The sequence below is a fragment of the Nomascus leucogenys genome, chromosome 20 (genome assembly GCF_006542625.1).
Source record: "Nomascus leucogenys isolate Asia chromosome 20, Asia_NLE_v1, whole genome shotgun sequence".
Classification (NCBI taxonomy): Eukaryota; Metazoa; Chordata; class Mammalia; order Primates; family Hylobatidae; genus Nomascus; species Nomascus leucogenys.
In genome coordinates, this window is record NC_044400.1 from 14,826,378 (window position 1) to 14,842,021 (window position 15,644).

Here is a 15,644-nt window from a genome sequence, read left to right on the forward strand (position 1 = left end):
GAGGCGAACGCCTGTAGATCACTTGAGATCAGGAGTTTGAGACCAGCCTGGACAACATGATGAAACCTCATCCCTACTAAAAATACAATAATTAGCCAGGCATGGTGGCACATGCCTGTAATGCCAGCTACTTGGGAGGCTGAGGTGGGAGAATCACTTGAACCCAGGAGGCAGAGGTTGTGGTGAGCTGAGATCATACCACTCCATTCCAGCCTGGGAGACAGAGGGAGAGTCCATTTCAAAACAAACGACAACAAAAAGAAAACTAATGGGAGAAGATTTAAAAGAGGTAACAAGTGATGTGTGTGCTAGAAGGAAAACTTGGACAAATTCAGACTATGGTATCATTCCTCACCTTTTTTGAAGTAACCCTCATAACCAATGACAACAGAGATTTTTTATCTGGAAAGCTGGATGCATCATCAGCAGGACTGTGGAACAGTGGCAAGCTTCCTGGGTCCTTCCTTGTCCTGGGTGGATGTCCTTTTTTGACCTTGATGATGCCAATTTCAGCCGTTCTTTATTTTAAAATACCTTTGAGTCTGTCATACTTACTATATAATAAAGGTAAACATGGAATAAAGTGCTAAGTGTATAATACTGCTCTGGAGGTATCCCACATTTTAACCTTCATTTATTTATTCCTTCAATGTTTGGTGAGCATTTACTATAAGCCAGGCACTTTTCTAGGTGCTACTTTTTCTAAGGAAAAGGAAACAAACAAAATAGTCCTATCCATATGTACGAGATGATGTGTTGGGACACTACTATTAAGCACTCTTAAAGGACACGATTATGGTGTTCTGGGCCATCTATAAGGTTGGCGCAGCAAAAACTGCAATTACTTTTCCAGCAACCTAATAGTTTTGAAAGAGTACATCAAACAAGATTCTTAAGACAAATAACCTAAGTGAACACAGACTGGAAGTTTTCTGTTTTATGAATTCTCCAGTGGTAAACACAGTGACAGGCCAAAGCAGGTTTTGAACAAACATCCCTTCACAACACAGCACTCTGTTTCAAAAGGCAAAGGAGGTGAACAACCACGCCAAGCTTTCATCTACCATCCTTTTTCTTGGCACTATCCCGGGCTTCAATATTCATCTAAAAATTCATCAAATAATACCCAGGGTTTTCTCAAGGAAAAAAGGATGTCTAGAAAATCTAAAATTAGGTACAATGCCTAAAAAGATGTTAGGGAGAATCAGGCTGGTCTCAGGGGTTTGCTTCACAAGCAAATCAAAGTGGGGTGCAGGGCACCCAGATACATCACTCAGCATAAATTTGCACAAATTATTTTAAAGGATCTCTAGTCCATGCAAAGTAAGGATAAATTAATACATACCAGAAACAAGGCAGGATGAAATAAAAGAGCCCATCTATTCAGTGCCAGACCAGAGTATTGGAATGGTTTTTTACACGCTGGCTTTTCTGTGTAGTAACATCACACAGACTATGTAACACTCTCAGCTGTGCAGCTTCTGCCTTGAGATTTTCTTAAGAGTTTTACTTGGTGTTGGTCACTGTCACCATTTAATAGTGCTGTCTTACATTTGATTTCATACTCTAAATGATCGTTTAAGAGACAGAACAGCCATTTTTGTATGAAAACTGTTGCCTCCCAGTGGGGTGGTAGGAGTTGCTGGTAGGTCATCTGAGGTGTCGCTTCTAAGAAAGATGTTTGCAGCTGATGTTTTTCCAATATTCTTGTGTGTTACAGTGTCTTTCACCAGAATGGGCCTCTCTAATAAAGCACAAGAGATCTGGAATCATAACTGTTCTAGAATCAGGCTGTGTCTCAGCTCTCTGACATGTGACACGAAGCATTTACGCTATTACAGCTCTATATTCTTTGTCTTTCTTTACCCCATCTACTAAACAGTACTGCCGCATCGTGCAGTGTTAGAATGCTTTTTGCCTTCCCCTTAGTTGAGATCTGGGATATAATATTTTAGATGTTAGTCAGGACAAAGTAAAGTGCCCAAGTGCCAAGGTATCTTAAGTGACTCCTATCTTATCATGTTTGGGGACATAGAATAACATGCCACCCAAGATCATGATGCCCAGTGACAGGGGACAACCACACCCAGAGCCAAGGTGGCAACTGATAAGCAAATTTATTCTCTCTCTCATGTCCATTCCCCGCCCATAGTATACACTGCGAGTGTTTAATGATATATTAGAGGTTGGGGAGGTCCATAAAATTACAAATAAACTGGAGGAAGAGGTTCCCTGGGGTTTATATATGCCTTAGTCAAAAACTACAACTTTGAAACAAACTTAAGGCTATACAATGCTAATTTTCATGTAGTTCTAAACTTTCCCAAGATAGCATAACATGAACTGTCTCTGTCTCAAGTTAAATTAGTTGCTCCAAAGAAACTACTTAGTGGTGTGGTGGCCCCAGGGAATGCTTCTCAAATGATCTCCTGTTAGTTACAATTCCCTTCATGGAGTCATGTCTTAGGGACGGTCACTCACAGTATTTAGTGTGAAAACGCTGGACAGTTGAGCAGTGAGGAGAGTATCCCCCAAAGCTATGCAACTGAAGATTTATTAACATCCAGGGACTACAGCACTTTTCTACCTATATCTTGTTCTTGAAATATTTTTCCCCTAATTTCCTGAGTAATTTATTTACTTCTTTGATTTTCCTACCTCCTCAAATCCTGCTTGTTCAAATGATGCTTCTCTAGGGACATTGTTTAATTTCATCACCTGTGCTGACCCCTCATCACAGCATTCCAGAGCCTCTAGCTTTATCTTACTTGGATGTTTTATTTTTTCCATTGCTCTTCCACCAAGTGGACAGTTTATATTATTTATTTGGTGTATTTTATTAAAATTTAGGTTCCAGGGCGTGAGGGAAGTTTGTTGTGTTCTCTGAGGTATCTCAAATGCTTAACATAGTGTTTGGCATATAGCAAGGGCTTAATGTGTATTTGTTGAAGGAACAAACACATCTCAAATAGCAAAGATAGCAGAAGGGTAAAAGTCAAACAATATTCTAAGAGATTTTTTTAAAACACTATGAAGAACCAAATAGGCATGCATTTACTTCCTGGGGAGAAATAAGGTGAATTAACTTGCTTGATGCACATGACTTGCTTATGAGTTCTGTGAAAGGAAATGAGAATTTCTGTTCCCGACTAGATTTTCATTTTCCTTTCCCTTGTTAACAATGAATTTTAATCACTGATATAAAACCAAAAACAAATGTTAGTACATAGCCTCTATGCTTTCCCATGGTAGAGACCACAGTCCAGATTTCAGACAAATTAGAATGTTAGCTGATGTTTAGTTGCTGTTACTTATGTATTCTCCTTCTCGCAACCAAGTAGAATCATTAGTTACATTATTCTCCCTATGGAACACTGGTTGGTTGCTATTTCAGTTAATTCTCCAATACTCCTATTTCCTACAGCTTCACCATTTTAAAAGTGTGTGTGTGTGTGTGTGTGTGTCTGTGTGTGTCAAACTTAGCAACATTTTCAAACAGTAGAACTAGAGGGCCAGGTTCATCACCAGTGAAGTCTGTCAGCCTCTATTTTCAGACACTAATGTTCTATCAAATGAAGAAACTCATCTTGGGTACATCCTGAATTATTACTTTCCACATTATCTTGTTGAAAAAAATATGATGCACACAAATGCATGTATATTAGTAGGTATACCCTTATCTTAGTGCATATCTTCACTGTGCCTATCATGAAAGTCAGTGTGATATAATGGAAAGAATACTGGCTTCAGAGTTGAGTGAATTTGTGCTTGAATCTTAATACCAATTTACATCCCTTTCACTCTCAAAAATGTTCCATGTCACACTAAATATTATTTATATTTAATTAGTTAATTTATAACTCTGCTATAATTATTGGCCAATGGCAGGTACTTGATAAAAGGTAGGCATTGTTTAACAAACGTAGATGTAGTTCAGTTTTCTCAGCATTGACAGGAAGGTACCATTCTGACTTCCAAGAGAACTGTAATTGTTATTTAAAAAGAAAATGGAGGATTGCCTATAAATCACAAACATCTGAAAGTATCAGGTAGAGAATATTAGCTAAACCACGAAAAAAAAAGGAAGGATAGAGGCATCAATGTCAACGTCATCATGAAACCCAGATTTTATTCCTGCCTGTATACCATTGAGAAGCCTTCTGAAGTAAATCTCCAAAGGGAAATAAAATTTCCCAACTATCTAGACTATGTTTCTCCCTCATGAAATTATTATTGTATGCCAAGGAAAAGAGATACTCTCTTTCTGGAGGAAACAAATACACCTGCAAATAGCAACAATAGTGGTCATCCTTCTTGCAGTGCCTCCTGTGTGCTAAGCCCTGGGCCTGGCATTTCACATGCCTGGTCTTTAGCCTTTCAAGCCTGCCACACAGGCAGTATTATCAGATGCATTCTACTGAAAAAGTAAATGTCTTGGAAAAGTTGTATGGCTTGTTCAAGATCATACTGCTAGTAAGTGATGAAGATACAATTTTAATCCAGGTATTTCAATGTTGAAAGGGACAGAGATCTCAGGGTTATGCCATTTTCAAGCTTCTGTTTTACTCCAAAATTAGTGTTTTCAAAGACTCAACACAGCGAGGAAGGGTTCTGTGAGGCTGAGAGTCTGTGGTAAAGAGGCATGCACTGCATCTACATCTTCTGCCTTTGAGGTAAGGAATGATACAAATCTAAGGGGGGTCATGTTAGCAAAAAATTAACAATAAGAATATAAGGAACTGTGTTCAATCAACACTGGTTCCAATTGGGAAGTGGGGATGTGAGTGGCTAAGAGTTTTGACAACAGAAACCCGCCTTTCTAATGCACACTTCATATCAGGTTTCAGGAAGAGCCAGGCTGCAGCCCACCACCAGAACCTGTTCGGGTCGGTAACCCATACCCTTCACACATCACCACATCACTCATTCATACAGAAAACTATTTTTTCCTTATTTTATTTTTTGCTGGGGAAATGAGTCTCTATTCATAGAAGTTACAAGAAACTATAAGAAAAATGCCTATCTTGAATAGCTACAGATTTAACAGATACAGTTCAGGGCAGCTGTTCAGCAGGAAATATCACAAATCCATCCCTAACAGATTTCTGACTGTTATCAAACTGGGCCCACTGTGAGCCAACAACCTAAAGGAAAACATACTGCAGGCCTTTACCCAGGTCTTTGGAGCCACACAAAATATAACCCATATCAAGATGTTAAAATGTAGGCCAGGCACAGTGTGGTGGCTCAAATCTGCAATCCCAGCACTTTGGGAAGCTGAGGTGGGAGTATCACTTAAGCCCAGGAGTTTGAGACCAGCCTGGGCAACACAGTGAGACCCCATCTCCATACAAAATAAAAAATATATATAGTAGCACACACTGTAGCACATGCCTGTAGTCCCAGCTACTCGAGAGGCTGAGATGGGAGGATTTCTTGAGCCCAGGAGGTGGAGGCTGAAGTGAGCCATAATTACACCATTGCACTCCACCCTGGGCAACAAGAGCTTTTATCTCAAAAAAAATGCCGTTAAAATGTAGCTATTAATATATGTTAAATCCTTTCTCAAATATTCTCTGGCTTCCTAGGGACTCTGGAATTGAAGAACCCCACATAGCAGCAGTAAGATTTGAAAACGGAACTGAGTTAGAATCAGGGTACTGCCACTCCTCACCTACATAACTTCAGAAATTATTTAATCTCTCTGAACATTAGTAGCTTCATTTGCAAAATGGAGATGCCATGAATGGCCTCTTAAGTTTCTATGAGAATTAGGTGTGTTGTGTCAGATAATAATAGCTAATGGTTACTGGGCATTTACTATGTGCCAAACACAGGATGAATTAAGTACTGCTGGTAAACTAAGGCACTCTAATTAAGTAACTTGAAGAAATTCATATAATTAGAAAGTCATAGAAACAGGACTTAAACCAAGGGAGTCAACACCAAAGCCCATGATCTTAACCCACTCTCCTACGCTGCTAAGTATGGAACTTGTATACTGAGTGAAGACTCAACAAATATGAGTCACAGCTACTTTCATTACTGTTAACATTCCTATAACATCAAATGAGGTTATATATTAAAATACTCACACTAAAGAAGGCATAAAGGCATAATACCTGGGACATTGCTGCAGAAGTTCTCCTTCAACAATGCAGGCCTCTTTCTCAAGAAGTTCAGGGCACCCCTTTCCACCTCCAATAGCAATGTGCTTCACGTGCCGACTCCTGCTCCTAAATCCTGGCAAGAGACTCCCTGAACGGCATGTCTTGGAGCAGGGGCTCCAGGAGGACCACTCAGAGGTTTCACAGTCTTTGGGCATGATGCAGGACTGAACAGTCAATGGGAAGGAGTCTTTCATGCACAGGCTGAAAAAACCAGAAGTAGAAAACAGGAGGCCATATATTAATGGATGCAACTAACATTATAAAGTGCCTACTGTGAGAAAAAAAAAACTCTGAAATTTGATTTAAGCGTTTAATAGGAAGATTTTTTAAAATTTTAGAGACATCATGAAAAAATATTGAAGAGCGTAATATATGAAGAATGTTTATTTCTTCTGAAACAGTGAAGCTGCTTCACTCTAGCAAGATACACATGTAAGATGGGTCCACCTTTATCAGTATTATCTGTATTATTAGAAATAATGGGGGTCCTTCTGGGCTGCTTTTTTTTTTTTTTTTAAAGAGATGGAGTCTTGCTCTGTCACCCAAGCTGGAGTGCAGTGGTGCAACCTCTGCCTCCCAGATTCAAGAAACTCTCCTGCCTCAGCCTTCTCCCAAGTAGCTGAGACTACAGGAACACGCCACCATGCCCAGCTAATTTTTATATTTTCAGTAGAGACAGGGTTTTACCATGTTGGACACGCTGGTCTTGAAATCCTGACCTCAAGTGATCCACCCACCTTGGCCTCCCAAAGTGCAGGGATTGCAGGCGTGAGCCATTGCGCCCATCCCTCCTAGGCAGCTTTCACCCATGATGTTAGCCTACTATTACCATGGATTGACTGGTTTTCAGGTGTCACAACTGTGCTGCACTTCACAGATAACTTTCTCACAACAAGCTCATGAGTTTACATTCTATTATATCCACTTTGTAGATAGATAAAGAAATTTAGCCTCAGAAAGACTAAATAATTTGTACAGTATCAAAAAAGGTAAATATAAACTTTTGAATATTCATCTATCCATTGTGGTAAATACTGGGTAATTTTTAAAATGTGCTGTTATATTTCCTCATATTGTTAGGCTCTGAGCATTAATTTCCTGATCGGCAAAATGTGTGTGTGATCAAGTACCAACACTCTAATTAGGAAAAAGGTAAATAAATAAAAAGATAAGATAATGTGATAATGTGACCAACCCGACATAAAAGCATTTGTAATGATGAGGAGAAACACTGACGAGGCAGTGATGAACCCCCCTGTAAGGCAGAAGGGTGCTCAGAGAGGACACCTGAGCTACATTTTTAAAAGATTAATGGGAGCTTCTCAGGCACAGAGAAAACACTATTCTAAGGCAAAACGATAGCATATTCAAACGTTTGAAACCATACCTTTTGGGGATGGGAACCAGTGGTATACTGGAGCTAGCTCTACCTGCTCACAGGAGCCAACTGTTAAATTTTCAGGAATTTGCAAACCACTTGACCTCCTGTAAGCTTTAAATTGGCCAAAGTCAGAATATTTACAATACAGAAATTGGCAAATGCTACAAATCAAGCCTCCCCTGCCAAACTCCTGAGAACTGATTGTTCAACATTTGTAAGCACACCACTGGGGAAACCTAGAAGCCCATTTGTTCTCCTGAAGCATAAAGTGCGAGGAGGAATGTAGATAGATACAAGGTATGAGGGTTCTTCGAAAGCTGCTCTGGAAGGGCTTCCTGTCACAGGCTAAGAAATTTGTTTAATTAGGCATTAAATGATTTCAAGCGGAGGGAAATCAGATTCATATTGGGAGATAATATTTCAAATATTAATTGGCATTCTGTTCCTTTTGTCCCTTGTTATTAGTTCCTCTATTCAGTCAAAGGCAACCAATACTTTGGGAGGAAAAGGATAATATTCTAAGAATGTAAACTAAAGAAAGGGTCAATGTTCAAATACTGACAGAGAGATTTTGGTAATGGTTCCTCTGAATGTGGTTTAAAAAAGGAGGGGGGGGGCAGGTGAAGTGGCTCACGCCTATAATCCCAACACTTTGGGAGGCCAAGGCAGGCAGATCACCTGAGGTCAGGAGTTCGAGACCAGCCTGGCCAACACGATGAAACCTTGTCTCTACTAAAAAAATAAAAATTAGCAAGGCATGGTGGTGGTGTGTGCCTGTAGTCCTAGCCTCTTGGGAGGCTGAGGCAGGAGAATTGCTTGAACCTGGGAGGAGGGGGCTACAGTGAGCCGAGATTGCACCACCACACTCCAGCCTGGGTGACGGGCAAAGTCTCAAAAAAACAAAAAAAGGAAGAAGTCTTAAATTGTTTCATTTCTAACTTGGGAAAACACATAAATGGGGGAGTGATCACTTATAGAAGACAGAGTAAAACATGCTCATATTTGGCCATATTGATAGTAAATCTCCATATTTATACCCCCCATTAAGCCACTGAGAGTTAATGTGTTCATAGAGGAAAAGCTAAATCTTCCTCTGGTCCAATATTTTATTTTATTTATTTTTTGAGACAGGGCCTCACTCTGATACTCAGGCTGGGTGCAATAGTGGAATCAGGGCTCATTGCAGCCTCAACCTCCCCAGGCCCAGGTAATCCTCCCACCTCAGTCTCCTGAGTAGCTGGGACTACAGATACACAACACCACAACTGTCTAATTTTTGTATATTTTGTAGAGATGGGGTTTTGTCATGTTGCCCAGGCTGGTCTTGAGCTCCTGGGTTCAAGCAATCCACCTGACTTGGTCTCCCAAAGTGCCAGGATTGGCCCAGGATCGAGCCCAGTCTCAATATTTTATTTTTTATAACTCTATTTAGATAATATTAGTCCTTTCAAAATGAAAAGCACAGTGTCTCATTGTTACTGTTCAATTCAGTGTGACAATTTTGGGGTCTGGGATCAAAATCTACCAGAAAGAACCTTTCCTGAAAATGTCTCATCTAATACAGAAAGTAATGTCACTGTTGCCAAGTAAAGCAGAGGCTAGGGGAGGGGACCACCTCTTTCTATTGTGCGATATGACAGAAAGCTGTAAGTCAACAAGAAGTTTCCATGTTTTGACTTTTCAGAAATTGTTATAGGCTGAGTTTCATTGCTCTAAAATTAGTATGTTGAAGTCATAACCCCTGGGACCTCAGATTGCAAACTAATTTGGAGATAGAGTGACTAAAGAGGTGATTAAAATAAAGCATAGGGTAGGCCTTAATCCAATATGACTGGTGTCCTTATAAGAGGTTAGCACACAGGCACATATACAGGAAAGACCATGTGAAGACACAGCGGGAGGGCAGCCATCTACAAGCCAAGGAGAGAGCCTTCAGAAAAAAGCAATGCTGCCCCCACCTTGATCTTGGACTTACAGCCTCCAGAAAGTGAGTGAGTGAATGAATGAATGAATAAAATAAAATAAAATAAAATAAAAATCTGTTGTTTGACCCAGCAAGTTTGTGGAACTTCTTACGACAGCCCGAGCAAACTAATGCAGAAATGTAAAAGAGTTTCATAAGTTGTGTATGTTTTTAGAAAATGAGTTTCAGTTTCCAAGGTTGATTTCATTTTTCCCTTCAGAAAGAAAGCCCCATGCTATTTCATTCTCTGTATACAGCTAAAGTAGTGGTTCCTTTCTTCCCACTTACCAGCTTTCACTCTCTGTTGCTCATCCTTCCCACATTGACTTTTCCTCCTGGACCAGCAGAACAGATAATAAGTCTCCAACAGTAAGAGCATGTGCAGGGAGTTACAGGAATTAATTAAGGCTTTTATATTTTCGAAAAGGGCTCCTAATTCTTGTTTTCTTTCCAAGAAATAGCATATGTCCTATTGAGTACATATTAACATATTTCTAGTGTTATTTTCACTATCCCACTCCTTGGTTAAAACAATAATAATAAAAGGTAACATGTTGAGCTCTGGTCTAATTTGATCAGTAAGATTCCCTTTTCTGGAATAGTAAAAGGAACATTAGATGGTGAATGAGAAATATCTGGGTTCTGCACTTTGCATCACGATATATTATTATGACCTTAATCTCTTGGCTGCTAAGTTTCATTATCAGCAGAGAAAGAAACAACAATAAAATGTGATTTACTCACCCCTTAGATTTGTAGTAACCTTTAGTGTAATTGGAATGACCTTACAAACTAAAATCCACAACGAAAATTTTTGTCCACACACAGAAATGAAAATTGATCCTTTCGTAGAAAATGATGTATCTTCTTAATGAAACAGACCTATTCTGTTGATTTGCCTTTTTAGAAAAGATGCCGTGATTATTTGACCCCTGTCACATGCATAGAACATGTTGTCTTTTATAAATTACTCCCCAAATATTTAAATATAAAGAAAATATTTGAAACAAAAATTACACTAGTAATTCTTACTTCCCCTGGAAATGTAAGAAAATCTCCCTATTTATAAATATGGGCAGAAGCTCTTATAAAATAAAAATCAGCGGTAAAGTACCTCCAATTCATTAGCATTCCATTTACCACTACTTTTATATCATACATCACACATATAGAAAAATAGAGTAATACAACAAATACTTCCATACCTTTCTAGCAAAACTAACATTTGGTTCAAATTTCCTTAAATAATAAGAAAATTACAAATACTGGTGAAATCCCTAGTGTTCTTTGCAATTCTAGTTTTATTTCTGTCTCCTCAGACATAGCTACTATCCTTAAATTGATTGTATTATTTCAGATATAAAAACATAATAATTAATAAGTATAAATGTTTTATACTTTCATATGTATAGACCTGTATTTACAGATCGCATGTAGTATTGCCATATATATTTTTTTTAATTTTTTTTAATTTTTTTATTTTCATAAGTTATTGGAGAACAGTGGTGTTTGGTTACATGAGTAAGTTCTTCTTTCTTTTTTTAATTTTTTTTGAGACCGAGTCTCACTCTGTCACCCAGGCTGGAGTTCAGTGGCACAATCTTGGCTCACTGTAACCTCTGCCTCCCAGGTTCAAGGAATTCTCGTGTCTCAGCTTCCCAAGTTGCTGGGACTACAGGTGCACCACCACACCCGGCTAATTTTTTGTATTTTTATTAGAGCTGGGCTTCACCCTGTTGGCCAGGCTGGTCTCAAATTCCTGACCTCAGGTGATCTGCCCTCTTTGGACTCCTAAAGTTCTTTAGTGGTGATGTGTGAGATTTCAGTGCACCCATCACCCAAGCAGTCTACACTGCACCCAATTTGTAGTTTTTATCCCTGACTCTCTTCCCACCCTTTCCCACTGAGTCCCCAAAGTCCTTTGTGTCATTCTTATGCCTTTGCATCTTCATAGCTTAGCTCCCACTTATGAGTGAGGACATATGATGTTTGGTTTCCCATTCCTGAGTTACTTGACTTAGAGTAATAGTCTCCAATCTCATCCAGGTCACTGTGAATGCCATTAATTCATTCCTTTTTATGGCTGAGTCATATTTCATCATACACACACACACACACACACACACACACACATTTTTATTATACACATAACATATGTTGTATATATACATATACACACTAGTTTCTTTATCCACTCATTGATGGATGGGCATTTGGGTTGGTTCTACATTTTGCAATTGCGAATTGTGCTGCTGTAAACATGCATGTGCAAGCATATTTTTCGTATAATGACTTATTTTCCTCTGGGTAGTAGGATTGCTGGATCAAATGGTAGTTCTACTTTTAGTTTTTTAAGGAATCTCCACACTGTTTTTCATAGTGGTTACACTAGTTTATATTTTCCACCAACAGGGCTGAAGTGTTCCTTGTTCACTGCATCCACAAGAACAACTAATATTTTTTGATTTTTTTATTACAGCCATTCTTGCAGGAGTAAGGTGATACCCCATTGTGGTTTTGATTTGCATAATGCTGATCATTAGTGATGTTCAACATTTTTTCAAATGTTTGTTGGCCATTTGTATATCTTCTTTTGAGAATTGTCTATTTATGTCCTTAGCCCACTTTTTGATGGGATTGTTTTTTTCTTGTTGGTTTGAGTTCACTGTAGAATCTGGATATTAGTACTTTGTCACATGTATAGACTGTGAAGATTTTTTCCTACTCTGTGGGTTGTCTGTTTATTTTGCTGATGGTTCCTATTGCCGTGCAAAAGCTCTTTGGTTTAATTAAGTCCCAGCTATTTATGTTTGTTTTGATTACATTTGCTTTTGGGTTCTTGGTCATGAAACCCTTGCCTAAGCCAATGTCTAGAAGGGTTTTTCCAATGTTATCTTCCAGAATTTTTAAAGTTTCATGCCTTAGATTTAAGTCCTTAATCCATCTTAAGTTGATTTTTGTATAAGGTGAGAGATGAGGATCCAGTTTCATTCTCCTACGTGTGGCTAGCCAATTATTCCAGCACCATTTGTTTAAAAGGGTGTCCTTTTCTCATTTTATGTTTTTGTTTGCTTTGTTGAAGATAAGTTGGCTGTAAGTATTTGGGTTTATTTCTGATTCTCTATTCTGTACCATTGGTCTATGTGCCTTTTTTTTAATTTAATTTTTTTTTTTGGGGGGGGGACAGAGTCTGGCTCTGTCGCCCAGGCTGGAGTGCAGTGGCGCCATCTTGGCTTACTGCAACCTCCGCCTCCCGGGTTCAAGCAATTCTCCTGCCTCAGCCTCCCAAGTAGCTAGGACTACAGGCACATACCACCATGCCTGGCTACTTTTTTGTATTTTAGTAGAGACAGGGTTTCACTGTGTTGCCCAGGCTGGTCTCGAACTCCTGAACTCAGGCAATCCACCTGCCTCAGCTCCCCAAAGTGCTAGGATTACAGGCATGAGCCACTGTGCCTGGCCTGTGTACCTATTTTATACCAGTACCATGCTGTTTTGGTGACTATAATATAGTTTGAAATCAGGTAATGTGATGACTCCAGATTTGTTCTTTTTGCTTAGTCTTGCTTTGGCTATGCAGGCTCTTTTTTGGTTCCATATGAATTTTAGAATTGTTTTTTCTAATTTGGTGAAGAACAATGGTAGTATATTTTATAGGAATTGCACTGAATTTGTTGATTGCTTTTGGCAGTACGGTCATTTTCACGATATAAATTCTACCCATTCATGAGCATGGGATGTTTTTCTATTTGTTTGTGTCATCTATGATTTCTTTCAGCAGTGTTTTGTAGTTTTCCTTGTAGAGGTCTTTCACTTCCTTGGTTAGTTTTGTTTTGTTTTGGTTTGTTTTGTTTTGTTTTGTTTTGTTTTGTTTTTGCAGCTATTGTAAAAGGAGTTCAGTTCTTGATTTGATTCTCAGCTTGGTCGCTGTTGGTATATAGAAGAGCTACTGATATATGTACATTCATTTTGTATCCAGAAACTTTGCTGAATTCTTTTATCAGTTCTGGGAGCTTTCTGCAGGAGGCTTTAGGTAAACGATCAAGTCATTGGCAAACAGCCACAGGCTGACTTCCTCTTTTCTGATTTGTATGCCTTTAGTTCTTTCGTCTGATTGCTCTGGCTAGGACTTCCAGTACTATGTGAAGAGGAGTGGTGAGAGTGTAATTAATAAGCATAAATGTTTTATGCTTTAACTAAGATGTATATACCTGTATTTACAGATAGCACATACTATTGCCATATATATTTTTTAAAATTTTTACTTAAATATTTTTGTCATACATATTGCTCTGGAAAAGATCTTCCTCATGTAGTATTGTGATTTCTAGATCTATCCATGTTGACCATGCAGATAGAATTCATTCATTTTCATTATTGAATAATATCCCAGTATATGAACACATGGCAATTTATGTATTCATTTCCCAATTGGTGGGACCTTTGGTTGTGCTCAATTTCTTGCAAATCCACAGGATGATGTATTGAACCTCCTTGCACACATCTCTGTGTGTTACACATGTAAAAGAGATTTCCCCTAGTAGTATTGCCCAGAATTAGGTCATAAATATTTATATAAGCAGATACACAAAGTATTGTCAAATTTTTTCTTTTCAACATGCTCCCAATTCTTGGTATCATCAGGCTTATTTTTGTTGAGAAAATTAATTTTTCCAGATTACCATGAGCTTTATGTTCCTCTCACATCATTAATGACTCTTTATACTTCCTGTTCTGCAAATTGGTCCATACTGTTTGACCATTGTGGTACAGTGAACAATGGCCCTCCAAAAATGTCCACACCTGATAATTGGAATCAATGAATGTGCCACCATACATGGCAAAATAAACTTTGTAGAGGTGATTAAGAATATTGTGAAGGGGAAATGATTCTGGAGTACCCAGTGGACCCGATGCATCACAGCATCTTTATAAGAGGGAGGCAGAAAAGTCAAAGTCACAGAAGGAGACAGAGCAGGAGTTGGAGGGATATGAGTTAGGAACCAAGAGGTGTGGGCAGATAGAAAATGGTTTTGCCCCTATAGCTACAAGATTTTTTTTTTTAACCTTCAGACTTTTTTGGTGGTGGGGGTGGTGGGGTCTTGCTCTGCTGCCCAGGCTGGGGTGCAATGGCGCAATCTTAGCTCATTGCAACTTCTGCCTCCCGGGTTCAAATGATTCTCCTGCCTCAGCCTCCCAAACAGCTAGGATTACAGGCGTGCACCATCATGCCCAGCTAATTTTTGTATTTTCAGTAGAGAAGGGGTTTTCCAGGCTGGTCTTGAACTCCTGACCTCAGGTGACCCACTCACCTTGGCCTCCCAAAGTGCTGGGATTAGAGGCATAAGCCACCACACCCAGCCAACTTTTAGACTTCTAATGTGTATTTTTTTCCTACTGAGTTTAAATACACACACACGCACACAGACTTATATATAGATAGATGTTGACAATAGACATATAGAAATATATGCATAGATTCTGAACAGTAGTCTGTTGGTGGTTTTATATAATACAAATATATTTTCCTATAATTTGATTTTTAATTTTGTTATGGTTTTTGTAATACACGGTTTTTAAATTTCTTGATTTATCCTTCCCCTCATAGTTTGTGTTTTTTATGCCACACTTGAGATTTTTTCCTCAATCCCAATGCTGTAAGTCTATGCTCTCATATTTTTTCATTTAGAAAATTTTACAATTTACCACTTCATATTTAGGTAATCAATTCATTTTCATGTATGGTGTTTTATAGGTCCTCCTTTTATGGGACCATCATCCATCAGATATTTAACCTATATAACTTTTTCTTTTATTTTTTCTCTATTTTCTGTGTTTTCTTTCTTTCCAAGTAATTTACCCTAAATTAGTCTCCAACTTTTTATAAATTTTTAACTTATTTTGCAATTAGATTTTTAATGTTCATTTCTTAATTATTCCTTTTAAATATTATCTTGTTCTTATAACTGCAATATTTCATCTTACATAATTGACAATATTAAAATATTTTTATTTTATTTCTCTCTGTACATTATCTCATTTTATTCTTAGCTCCTGACTTCTATTTATTTTGTCCTCACTGTTTCACATTGGACTTAGCTTACATTTTTGGTGATCCTTTGCTATTAGG

The 15,644-nt window shown here is 38.4% G+C and overlaps 1 protein-coding gene across 1 annotated transcript in view; it reads right to left on the reverse strand.

Annotated features, from left to right (window-relative positions):
• The window catches only part of THSD7B (thrombospondin type 1 domain containing 7B), a 904,397-nt gene that overhangs the window by 563,867 nt on the left and 324,886 nt on the right, over nt 1-15,644 (reverse strand). The window contains exon 4 of the mRNA XM_030801337.1: nt 6,123-6,371. Coding sequence (XP_030657197.1) covers nt 6,123-6,371 — 249 coding nt within the window. The remainder of the gene's footprint in view (nt 1-6,122; nt 6,372-15,644) is intronic.